At 40.8% G+C, this 12,789-nt stretch overlaps 1 protein-coding gene across 8 annotated transcripts in view; it reads left to right on the top strand.

Moving 5' to 3' along the window:
* TSC2 (TSC complex subunit 2) overlaps nucleotides 1–12,789 on the top strand; it is a 44,025-nt gene that overhangs the window by 12,591 nt on the left and 18,645 nt on the right. For 3 of the 8 annotated variants that reach the window (XM_084640632.1, XM_084640638.1, XM_084640639.1), the window contains 13 exons: nucleotides 293–448; nucleotides 799–915; nucleotides 2,001–2,123; nucleotides 2,487–2,593; nucleotides 3,206–3,359; nucleotides 4,852–4,974; nucleotides 5,588–5,722; nucleotides 6,401–6,590; nucleotides 7,063–7,156; nucleotides 7,502–7,604; nucleotides 7,835–7,929; nucleotides 10,109–10,240; nucleotides 11,786–11,950. In XM_084640632.1, coding sequence (XP_084496758.1) covers nucleotides 293–448; nucleotides 799–915; nucleotides 2,001–2,123; nucleotides 2,487–2,593; nucleotides 3,206–3,359; nucleotides 4,852–4,974; nucleotides 5,588–5,722; nucleotides 6,401–6,590; nucleotides 7,063–7,156; nucleotides 7,502–7,604; nucleotides 7,835–7,929; nucleotides 10,109–10,240; nucleotides 11,786–11,950 — 1,694 coding nt within the window. The remainder of the gene's footprint in view (nucleotides 1–292; nucleotides 449–798; nucleotides 916–2,000; nucleotides 2,124–2,486; nucleotides 2,594–3,205; nucleotides 3,360–4,851; nucleotides 4,975–5,587; nucleotides 5,723–6,400; nucleotides 6,591–7,062; nucleotides 7,157–7,501; nucleotides 7,605–7,834; nucleotides 7,930–10,108; nucleotides 10,241–11,785; nucleotides 11,951–12,789) is intronic. The other 5 variants (XM_084640635.1, XM_084640633.1, XM_084640634.1 and 2 more) reach the window with 5 other exon arrangements.

Genomic DNA, 12,789 nt, shown 5'->3' with positions numbered 1-12,789 from the left:
TGAATCCCATGTGAATAAGGTCTGTTAAAGTTGAGCTACAACGCCTTTGTAGATCGATAGAGACCTAAGCTGCTGAGTCCAAGTTCAACAATAGTCTAAATGTTTGGAGAGATGACCTAGAAAGATATTTAAATAGGCTGGAGGAAGAAATCCAGCAGACTAAACAACGAGCTAATGAAGACTAAAGCGAGTATGACCTCGTGATTCTTTGATCATGGATATACATTTTGTGTTAACTCGCTAATAAGAGTGAGCTGGGAGACATTTTGCTGAACAGCCTGTCCTATTACAGGAGGAGCTGATTAACGTAGTGGTGATCTCACAGCTGGCACATATTCCAGAGGATAAAGACCATCAAGTCCGGAAACTGGCCACTCAGCTATTGGTGGACCTGGCCGAGGGCTGCAACACGCATCACTTTAACAGCTTGCTTGATATCATAGAAAAGGTGAGGCTTCGCTTGCTCAGTAGTGAGACTTCCAATAACTTCGTCTCCATCTCTTATCCAATCCCTTTACTGGAGAACAAGGAAGGTGAACAGTTAATTATATATATGATCCAGGGGGATGCTGTGTAGGACTCCTGGATTTTGGAGGAAGTCAGAGCTCTAACGAAAAGCATAAAGGTGCTTTGGAACCAGCTCTGCTAATGCACATCCAAGCTAATCTACAACATTAGGAGACTTTCAGTGGGACCATTTATTTTGTGCCTTTCTGACCTATTGGCATGGAATTAAGTTGGTGTCTCATTGTGCCCGATGTGGGTTTTAAAGGGCATTTCTCCTTCTGTTTTTAAAAGGTGGCTGCACGTTCTCTTTGGGCTCCTGTTGATCTGGAGGAGCGAGACTTTCTATCTCATTCTGCTGCTTTAGAGGATGTGAAGACAGCTGTTCTAGGCCTCCTGGTAATTCTTCAGGTAACACTGTGGAGCATTTAAAAATCCCTCCCTTAAAACAGTGTTCTCTAGGGCTTTGTTTACTGGCCAGTCAATTCCCAATAACAAATTCTTTCTCTTCTGTAACTTCATAGACTAGTTCACTTGTCCCACTCTTTAAACTAACAGAATAGAGGATATTTTAGCCATGGTTGGGTTAGTTCTATTCTTGACTCGGTACCTTGCATATGGTGAATTAAATATTAAATCTTTATCTACTAACAGCCAGTGTGTCATAAATGTGAATGCTTTGGTGATACGTTCCTAGGGTCTAGCTAGAAAGGAGCCAGAACTGGATTCTCAAATCTGAATCTTTTTGAATCCTAAACCCAAAGAAATTCAGGTCCCCAGATCCAAACCCACACCTGTGACTTTTTGGGGTCTGGATTAGATAAAAAATGAGAAGAGTTCTAATGTGACTGAAATTTCTCAGCAGAAATCTCACTAATTCAGTTGCTATCTTGGGCAAAAACTACCCAGATTTCTTGTATTGCCAGAGACTCACCGTTCAAGATGGTGGAAATTCCACAAGAACAACTTAAGTGACTTTAGCCTGTCAGGATCCAAACACCACTTTCTCAGGCCGTCTCAAAGCCTGCCCTGCCCTTTGTTTGTTGACGTTACTAGCAGCGTCAGTGGGGTATAGCGTTATACCTCCAAGTAACGTCTTTCTTGGGTAATTCATAAATTAAAGGTCAAACTTGCCACTCTAACAGTTTTCATAGAAATGTCAGTGTTCATAATGCGCACGTGCTGCATTCACTTAAGAGTAGGAAGATGGATCTGTTTGGGGATTGTGTGTATGTGTGATCCCCAGGATCCTCTGAGGCAGGCCGTGGCGGCTTCTTCCTGTGCCCCAGTGGAGGGCTAACTCTTCAACCTATTCTGCCCATTGCTCCGGAGTCTGCACAAAGGGTCTGTACAGAGCCATCTGTTCGTGTTGGCCTCAGGAACAACTCACAGTTGCCTTTCTTTGTACGTTTGATGCCGATTGACCAAAGATGGGCTAATCTGTTAACAAGTAAACCTTCAGTTTGTGTCTTGACTGTTGTTCTGTGCCTCCGTAGACGAAGCTGTACAGCTTGCCTGCCAGCCATGCCACTCGGGTGTATGAGATGCTTATTAATCACATCGAACTCCACTATAAGTACGTTTACCGCCTCCCGATTGCTAGCAGCATCAGATTGCAGGTATGGATAGTCTCTCTCCTAACACTATGGTAGAAGGAGGGGCTGAACTAATGCTGTAGTTGGGTAGAAGATGGGGAGTTTGTAGGAATTTTATTACTGTGTACTCTGCAGCATACCTCTGTAGCTGTAGAACAACCAGTGCAGGAGTAAAATGTTAGTTAGCTGATGGCACTGTGTATAATAAATTCCATAGCAGTTGAGTTCAGAGGGTGGGAGCCCCTACAGAATCAGCCCCAATGCAGAGCAAATCATCTTGCTGGCCAGGAACAACAGCAGATTGGGTGGTGAGAAGCTGGGGGAATATTCCATCAGCAGAGGTTTTGAGTCATTCCAGAATGCAGTGAGAAATCTTCTCTCTTGCAGGCATTTGACTTTCTGCTGATGCTTCGAGCAGACTCCCTCCACCGCCTTGGCCTTACCAACAAGGATGGAGCAGTGAGATTTAGCCCCTACTGCCTCTGTGACTTGGTGTATGTTTCTCATTGCATTGTAGTACCTTTGAAACTGTGACATTCTCATGTGTGTATTAATAGTCTGTCACGACCTCTGTACAACTCTTCTCAATCTCCCAAATTCTGATCAGCAGTTATCAGACCACATTCATAGTTATGGCTTGTGGGGGGTGTTCCTCTAGTAAATAACTTCGGAACCAGTCCTGCAAATCCTTGGCATGCAGAGCTCTCAGGAGCCTCAGAGTTCTGTGTATTGGAGGCTTGGGATTTACGTAGCTACTCTGCAAAAGTTTACAAATCTGTTGTTTGCAATTTCCTGCCAGGAGACTGAGAAATCTGGTTTTACATTAAGATGTGGTACAGTGATTTGTAGAAATGTTGCTATTCAAGCTGCACAGCCTAGTTTGGTAGTAACTGACTCTTTAACTTAACCCTCTTAACAGAGGTATCTCTGAAAAGGAACTTGGAGAAGCAGCCTTTGTTGTAGATAATAAAGTGATGCATGTTTCTGACTAGTTGGCTTGGTCACTTCCCTGAAATCTGTTGCTTTGCATATGCATTTCTCATCTTGCTTTTGTGTCTGGTAATGGCTACTGAAACACTGACCTGGTTTGTATTTCCATGGCGTAGAGAACCAGAGAAGAGGGTGTCTGAGAAAAAGCCTGCTGGGACCCTCTCCCCTCCATCAGGAAGCCCCAATGTTTCTTCCCAGAATGCCACTCTTCGGATGGGCTACTTGCCCTACTCACTGCTCTTCCGAGTCCTCCTGCAGTGTTTGAAGCAAGTACGTTGATGAACTCAGTCTGCAGTGGAGTTTTGCACATAAATTTGCATGTTTAAAACTCAAGCGTTTGGAATGTTAATGCTGAAATGTTCTGGAATGTCAGCTTTTTATTTCCTTTATGCCCAAAAAACTCCCACTGAATTTTTCTTTAAATGGATATTTCTTGTGGAAGATCATAACACTCATTACACTAAGAAGCAGGAATAGAGCTTTTAACTCATCCACTTGTGGTGGCTGATTAAACTGCATATGTAGTGCTGAGCCTAATCTGTTTACTCAAGGCTTTAAAAATTGTCTGATGGGATGCTTTTTTGAAAATACATAAAACAAAACCATGCATGAATCTTATCTCAAAAGTATAATCTTTGAGACTTACCCACCATTTCACAATATAGCCAATTAATACACTGTTGTGCTTTATTTTTCTTAAAAGATAATTAATTATATTTAAACCTAAAATGTGACCGATCTGTGTTTTAAAATGATCTAGCAATCAATGTTATCCAGGTTGCCCAACACCAGCTGAGGGTATCTAAATAGCTTCTTGAAATCCAGAACTTTCCATCCAAAAATTTGTGTGTGATCCTACAACTCTTCAGCCACCAGGAGGAGCACAAGTAAAACTCTTCCTAAACCAAGCAGACCAACACTGGATTCTGCTTCACAGGAAATAAGGGTGATTTTTTTTTTTCATTTAACAGAGGCAAAAAGCCAGTAGGAAAAATGTCACCCTGCTTCTCAAAGAGGATTTAAAACTAATAATAAAACCCCCCAAAATTAGAAGTGCAACTTGAGTTGACAAACTGTTGGCATTTTAGAAAAGGAGTACTTGTGGCACCTTAGAGACTAACCAATTTATTTGAGCGTAAGCTTTCGTGAGCTACTGCTCATCATTGCATCCGATGAAGTGAGCTGTAGCTCACGAAAGCTTATGGTCAAATAAATTGGCTAGTCTCTAAGGTGCCACAAGTACTCCTTTTCTTTTTGTGAATACAGACTAACACGGCTGTTACTCTGAAACCTGTTGACCATTAGATATTTGAGTATGGAAAGGAAATAATGAAGTGCATTAATGTTGGCTCTGGACAGCATATTATTCATTTTTTTGGGGCCAGGAGTTGTCTTGAACTCTGGAATCACTTTTTTGTTTTGGTGGGTGGAGGAAACATGTAGAAAAGGCCTGGGTCGGACTCTTTCTGCTTGTTTTCACCGTCTACTTGGAGATCCGTCCATTTTATGGCATCAAAATGTCTATGCTACATCTGAGCTAGAGGATGCAGTTGGGTGAAACCCTGGAAGCAGCCCATGCGTCAAATAAAAGCAGCATCTTTGCTAACTAACAAAGCTGGAGAAACAAGGATCACAGCAATAAATAACAAATCATTGTTTGAAGTGTGTTGGGCTTTATTTTCAAATTTAACATATAAATCATGCAAAGTTTCCCATAGAAAGTTATTTTCTTCCTTACTAAACTCTCTCCCCTTCTTTCCAGGAGACAGACTGGAAGGTGTTGAAACTGGTTCTCAACAAGTTACCGGAGTCTCTCCGCTACAAAGTGCTATTTTTAACCTCCCCTTGCAACCTTGACCAGCTGTGCTCTGCACTCTGCTCCATGGTAATAAACAGTGTGTCCTCCTGGGGTCTAGACACCACAACTTCACTTCTGATAGAAATGTGTTTGCTTTAAGGCTTCCTTATTTTATACCCTTTATTTTTGGGATTAATCTGTACCTCCTCCCCCCCTCACCAACAACGTGACCCCTTTCCTTTAGCTTAAAACTTTGTGTTAAGGATAATTAAATTCCTTTAGATATTTAACTGTCCATATGCTTCAATTGCTAAAGAGTATAGTTATAAAAATGTATCCATAAATTGAGTGAGTTTTGAGGACACTTGAGCCTAAACCTAAACAAACTGACCTGCATGTAAGGCTTTGGGGTTCTAGGTGTATATAATGGTCTCCTGCAAATCCATTCCCCCACATTAAAACTCTGTGCAAGGTTAGCTAAGGGATTTATTTCATAGTTTTACTGTGAAGATTATGCTCCAAGTACAGCATCCAGATCCTAGTATGTATATGATTGAGCTCTGGGACCTGGAAGCTAATATTGTTTCATAATGGGACGCTGTACTGCTCTTGTACTATGAAAATGTACTATGCCCAAGAAGACCTGAATTAAAAGGCACGTGAAACGCAAAGTACTCAAGCCCAGTGTGTAACTGATTAGCTTACAGACAAAAAGACAACTGAGAGGTTACGTGGCACTCCAGATGGGTTCTCCCGCAATGACATGCACCTGGCTGTCGTTCCAGTGTTGACTGCATTGATATCTTACCATAATTACCTGGACAAAGCTAAACAGGTACTGTCAATGGGATGGGCTGTGGGAAGTGAAGTCTGAGTCTGTCTCCAATGTGCTTTCTAATGTGAGCCTATTTCAGACTTGGAGACTAAATGTACAGTTGCCCTGTAAGCATTTGCACGGGACATGTAAAGAGGCAGTTCTGCCAGAAAACAACATACCCACAGTAAGTAAAAGTAATGTAGGGTGACTGTAACTGAGAGAAGTTAGTAAAACTCTATTCACATTGTGAGCTTTGTGCATTTAATAGCACTTTGTATAGTCAGTTTTATTGTTGCCATCCCCTGCATAGTCATTCTGTTCTTTCTCCCTGTCTGAAAGACCCTGATAACCATCAGAAGGGAGCAGAAAAGCCTTAAATATTTTGTCCCTTTTTATTCTGTCAGAAACTGTTATCTTAAAATGGATTATTTCAAAAACTTCAAGATGACAAATGTTTTGTCTAAGATTTAGAGCCAAACACCTGTGACTTTTTTTTTTTTCTCTTGAGATAGTAGTCTTTAATTGCTAGTGCATTTTTGGTAAAAATTCTTGTAGCTGTTGGCCCTAGCAATGCAGTTACCAACACACAACTATCATTTTAGTATGTAGAAATGCTAGAGATTTGTTGTAGGTTAGTGGCAGATGGAGCCTGTTCTTATTTTATTATACTGAGCGTATTCTGTTCTGTTCTTCTAGCGTGAAATGGTTTATTGCCTGGAACATGGCTTAATTTATCGCTGTGCAAACCAGTGCGTTGTAGCTTTATCCGTGTGCAGCGTTGAGATGCCTGACATCATCATAAAGGCACTGCCAGTCTTGATAGTCAAGTTAACCCACATTTCTGCTACAGCAAACATGGCGATACCTCTCTTAGAATTTCTTTCAAGTAAGTTGCAGTGGGAATTGTGTTTTACCTGTGTTCTTCAGTGGCTGTGAAAAGGCTAACTGTATTATTTAGCATGAGTATCATCATCTTGGTTTACTTTAAGGTCAGATACAACTTGTTCTAGAGTTCACTGTATTTCTGGTAACAGTGCTGCAACTGCCATAAAATCTGAACATCTAGTCTCCTCTTGCTCATGTAACCCAGCTGCTCAGCCTAATGCACGTGTGCACTGAGAAAAAAGAAACATGCTTTACATATAAAAACATTGGAGAACTGGAAAATCTGGGGTCATCTTTCCCTCCTTGTAACTTACTCCTTGCACAATAATATTAAGAGAATGTAATGTCACATTAGCTTTCCTGTTGGCACCAAGTGGTTTAGAAAACGTTGCATGCTTCAGCTCAATCCTGAGTCAGTAACAAAGTGCTCTCATCGAGACTTCACAAATGATTTTCTTATTGACCTGTTTCAGCTCTAGCCAGGCTGCCTCACCTCTATAGGAACTTTGCAGCTGAGCAGTATGCTAGCGTGTTTGCCATCTCTCTGCCATATACAAATCCCTCCAAGTAAGTTTACGCATCTTTTTTGTTGTTGTTGTTTTTCTCTCCTTTTCCCTATTTGTAAATTGGGGAAAATGAGACTGACTTACCTTTGTAAAGTGCTTTAAGATCTACAGAGGAAACATATAATTGTGTGTGATACCTTTATATATGGTCTTGTTGCTGAGGGAGGGCCATATTTAGCTTCAAGACAAATAGTGCATGTTGCTAATTGCACTCTAGGTTCCTTTCCCCCTTCAACTTACAGTAGTATTCTCTTCCACATCTCTGTAATATTAGAATTGAACTGCATCTCTTCTGAAAATGTGTTCAGATTGCACAACTAAACTATTGAAATCTTCCCCTGTTCAGGTTTAACCAGTACATCGTGTGCCTGGCACACCATGTGATCGCTATGTGGTTCATCCGATGTCGCCTGCCCTTCCGGAAAGACTTTGTTCCCTACATTACAAAGGTAACAGCTAATGCTGGATCTTACAATACAAAGGGTGCTCTGAGAACTGCAATCTGTGGGTATTATTGATGTCAATTTACAGAGATTCTATTTTACATCAAAATAACTCACCTGTACTTATTAATACATTAGAATTTCAAAATCAAATGTAGCTCCTGAGAATTGGCTCATGGCATGTGGGCTGCAAATACCAATGGTTTGAACCATTATCTGTGTGTCCAAATTGGCAGGGCTTGCGGTCAAACGTCCTCCTCTCATTTGATGACACCCCTGAGAAGGACAGTTTCAGGGCTCGCAGTACAAGTCTGAACGAGAGGCCGAAAAGGTAAATTGTATTCCGTTCCATTTGGGGCTATGGGTAGCTCTTCATTAGGAGCTGTTTAAATGCCAAATGCTTTCCTGTGTTTTGTGGAGAGAACTGTCTGTGTCCTTAAAGATTCTGTGTAATCTTTCTGATAACCGGAATGTTCTGTATTAAGACACAGTCTGAGTTGTTGTTAAACCTGAAGTCAGAACGAGCGGGTGGCTAATGGTATGTATTTGTACTAAGACATGACTGGTTGCCCGCATCCACTTCTGCAGAATGTAAGCTTACATTCTAAAAATAATACTGTCAGCTGAATGTGAACCAACATAGTGCTGGCTATAAAAATAGTGAGAGGGATGCATGCTCTGTTCATCTCCGTGGCTTGTTAATTCTGCATCTTAATGATAGTTTAACAGTGGATGCTTAAATGATTTCATTGCAGATCATTTTAATAGCAATGAGTACAAGCTGGAGCAGTTGGGTGGATTATGAAAGCCACCACTTTATTTTTGCCCAGTCTAAACTCTGGTAGATCCAGAATCTGACCTATTGCTGCTCTATAATTCTGTGAAGAAGAGAGTTCTGGATCTCTGATCCCTTCTGAAAGGAAAGAAAACTAGAATGACAAACCAGTCTGTCCTGGAAAGTTTCTATATGGCAGCAGAGTCTAGATTTCAGTTTCATAAGAGGAGAGGAGGTAGTGTCCACTTTTTAAAATCTGTGTAATTAACAAGCAACTCACTGTAAAGTATCTTCACAAACCGATCCCACTAGGAAGGAGTGTTTTGAAATCAGTACTTCAATTCAGGTAGAACCCTGAAGTCCATTCAAGTATTAATGTTGTTGGAAGCAGTCATTGATATTTTGAAGTACCATCTGCAGAGAGGAAAGGGAAGATATAGTTTGGAATTCACTCAATGTTTTGCAAAGGTGGCTTATCCAGTGGACTCCTCTTTGAGTTGATTCACTGAACTTGCTTCAGCGTTTCTCTACAGTGAGGCCATAGTAACATTGAAATCTCTAAGGAAAGTGCCTGTCCTTTAAATTGCAAGGTATAATAAGGATCTTGTAAAAAAGAAACACCATCCTCACCTTAATGCCATAGCTGTAAACCCTGTCTTGTGTTTGCAAGTTAATATTCTCTAATCCTTCATCTCCTTGATTCTTTTTTAAAATTTGGAATAGACACCTTTTCCAATCTGTCTTTTTCCCAAAACCTACTTAATTTCATTGGGTTGGAATACTACTAATTCTGAAAGGCTGTTGCTCTTGTTAACATAATTGGATCCGCGTGGCTAGTTCTGCAAAATTCTCTTAGGGGATGCAAACTGTAATTGGATAGTAACATGGACTCCTCTGCAAACCCTTGTTTATGGAAGAAGTCCCAGTCAATGATGCTGTTTCTCTGAGTAAGGGTTTTCAGGATCAGGTCCATGGGTCTGACTTCATTGAGGACAAATTAGAAAGCTTAGTTCGTGTCTAGTGTCCCAGAGCCTTTTGGGAAAAGAACCTTATTCCTCATGCTTGTAATTACACACAAGCAAGGCAGGAGAAACTATTACTGGTTAGTCAAGGCACCTGGGTTCTGTTTCTAGCTTAATCATTGGCTCACTTTCAGACCTTGGGCAAGTCTCTTAACCTCTCTGCCTCAGTTTCCAGAGAGATAAAACAAAGACCCTTGCCTGTCTCAAATGGATATTTTGAGGCTTACTGTTTGAAAAGCACTTTGAGATCTCAGGATAAAGTCTCTATACAAGTCTTATTTAACGGTGATAATAATGCAGGAGAGCCCCTGGTTAGAGTAACAAAATGGGAAGTTGAAACAAGCCCAGCTCTTCAGACTGGAGAAACCTTGATACCAAATCTGAGTGAAAACCTATTTTCTCTTCCTCAGTGCAGCGTAGTATTCCAACTATCATTTACATCAGTTTTTGTTCGTACTAATTTCATTTGTTTGTAGTGTTTGTTAAAATCTTGTTTTCAAAAGTGATTTTTATGCTTTCAGCTCTGCCTGGTTTTATGTTTTAATTTTTCCTTTTTGACATTTTTTTGTTTTTGTTTTACATCACCCTCTGGGATTCCCCAATATTGACCCTGTGACCTGTGACCTTTCAACCTCCATCCCTACAATGATTTCTTCCCTTCCTGTGACCTGTGCAATTACACCTCTTTCGGGGTTTGGTGCTTCTTCACCTAGTAGTTTAAGAATAGCCAAAAATGCAAGGCAAGGCTTGAATAACTCTCCTCCAGTGAAAGAGCTGAAAGAACCCTCTGCAGTTGATGCCTTCCGATCCCGCAGCATCAGTGTGTCAGAACATGTGGTCTGCAGGTAGTGGCACCTTAAAGGGGGAGAATCCAAGAGCGAATCTGCACTTGGAAACTTTGCTGCAAGGGTGGGTGGGGTCAGGGTGGGCTTGCATGTGGGATGCTTGCATGACCTTCAGAAAATAGAAATCGGGTCCTGTCTACAAAATATGCTTTGGAAAAGCTTCACGGAGGTCCTGTGGTTTACCGATGCCGGTTGTGGTGGCGTTACATTGCCCTGTGCTTCGATTTAGTGGTGCTCTGTTCATGAAAGCTTCTTTTATTGCAGAGTAAAGATTAAGGATAAAAAGGTTGCATTCTGTGCAGGTTTGAGTCTTTGTTAAACGGCTTTTAAATTACAGCCTTCCAAAGGCAACTTGAAGCACGAATGTCACAGTTTTCTGCTAGGATTGTGTGCAAACTTTCCCTGCAAGGCGGAGAGAATGGTTCATATGATTATTGCTGGGAAAAAGGCACACAGAAGTCTGTTGATATAAAGCAACTCACCATCAATGCATTAATTTATCTAAGATAAATTACAAGATATTGTATCTAAGGGGCAAAACAGTGAAGGGCAGGCCTTACAAAACGGTTAATGTTTTCATGACCAAAGAAAATAGTTTGGTCGTTGACTCTTGATTTGGCCATATCACATCTTTTTAAAATTGTAAATCCTTTTCTCCTGTTTCTGAATTTGTCCCTTGAATATTAAATTGCTGGCTACGAATATGATGGCTAGAAGTTTCTTTATCTGAAAATGAATGTTATTAGGCTACAGGAAATAAGCATCGTACTGTCACTGGAATTGCATTGCAAATATTTTCTGTTTTTGATAACATGTTTTGGGGGGAGGGACGTAGAAGTAACTATTGTGAAAAATGCATCTGACGCTTCAAAATCTAATGTCCCTCTATTTATATTTAAATTATAGGTAACAAAATATTTAAATAATTAGTATCTAATAATACCAAAGAAGTTGCTGCATAATATAAACCCAGCTGAGATGCAGCCAAATCTTTTTGCAAATGACTGTTAGAGGTATTCCTTATAACAAGTTCTGTAACACAGCCTGCTATTGCAATTGTTTCAAAATTGCATTGCTTAAAATACAATTACTTGAAGACATAATTGCTTTATATCAATGTACTAATTGTGTGCAAAGTTCAATTTTTTTTGCCACTGGTTTAGCTAGATTTTACATAACTCTGAATTTTATTTCTGCAATTTAAAATCAATATATGTAACGCTACTGTTTGCCTTGCTGTTCTGCACCACATCCCTCCTAAAGCTGACCCTGCTCAAATTGCACAAATGTCAGCCATACTTCCATTTTTTTCTTAAGAGGAGCTGCCAGTTCTGGGGTGACATAGCTGTCATCTTCAATGACTATATAATATTGGTGATTTGAGAATGATTCTGAGGAGCCCTGGGTTTGATATGTGTGGACATAGTCAAACCTATTGTGGCATGTGCATGTATTGCAGATTGCTCCGTGGCTTAGTGCTGATCAGATGACATACTGTCTCTGTTTTGCAGTGTAACTTGACACACTCTAAACTCCATCTCTCAGTAGGATACAGACATCCATCACTAGTTCAAGCCTGGGCTCTGCAGATGAGAATTCGATGGCTCAGGCTGATGACAACTTAAAAAACCTCCACTTGGAACTCACAGAGACCTGTCTGGATATGATGGCCCGATACGTCTTTTCAAATTTCACTGCGGTGCCCAAGAGGTGGGAGTTAGTTACTTGTTATGGAATTAGCTATTCTTTGGCCTAAAGGTACGTCTCGCTTCATCAGCAGGAAATTGCTGGATCAAATTTCAGGTTCTTATGAGCACAGCAAGTCTCATATGCTTAACCCATCCCCTCTGGCTAAAACCTTCATTTGTTATACCAATAAATTAAAAACCAGCAGGATCTTATTAAAGGGGAAAAGGCAAAATACCACATTTATTGTGAATACAGAAAGAATCATAGTAAGGAGTTAGTTATAGTTATAACATTCCATTCAATCTCATATTTATTCACACATTCATTCATACACACACACACACAGCGGTTCTGCAAGGTTGTTATCATAGTTACCAGCCTTAGAGTTGCTCATGCCAAGCCACTGGCCAGGTGGCCTGGACATGAGGAGGGAGCAGGGCCTTTTCAGATGCTCATCTGATGCTCCTGGAAGTTGGTTTGCAGAATCGGACCCCCCAAAGTTCTCACTTTCTAAAGTCCATTTTTATAGGAGTTTCTTCTTATGCCAGTCTATGGGAATTGCTTCATCATGCTGTTGCTGACAGATAGCACATTCCTGACAGCTCCGTGCTGCCAGATGTTATCTTGTTTTTTGGTTCTCCCATTCTTGAGGCTGTTGTGTGGATTCCAGTCTGCCCACCGGGGGTCCTCTGGTTATTTCCACTTGACACCTTCTTCAGCCGATGGACACTGGATTCTTAGGCTGGCACCTCCCTGATCATTCAGTTATTATCCACACTAAGCATCCATCCACATACATCCTCTATCTCTGTTTTAATCACAATTGTTAATACAACAAAAGGGCGGAGAGTCTCTGGGTG

The sequence above is a fragment of the Lepidochelys olivacea genome (assembly GCF_965140295.1).
Source record: "Lepidochelys olivacea isolate rLepOli2 genome assembly, chromosome: 10".
Lineage (NCBI taxonomy): Eukaryota > Metazoa > Chordata > Testudines > Cheloniidae > Lepidochelys > Lepidochelys olivacea.
This window is presented reverse-complemented; position numbering and strand designations above follow the sequence as displayed.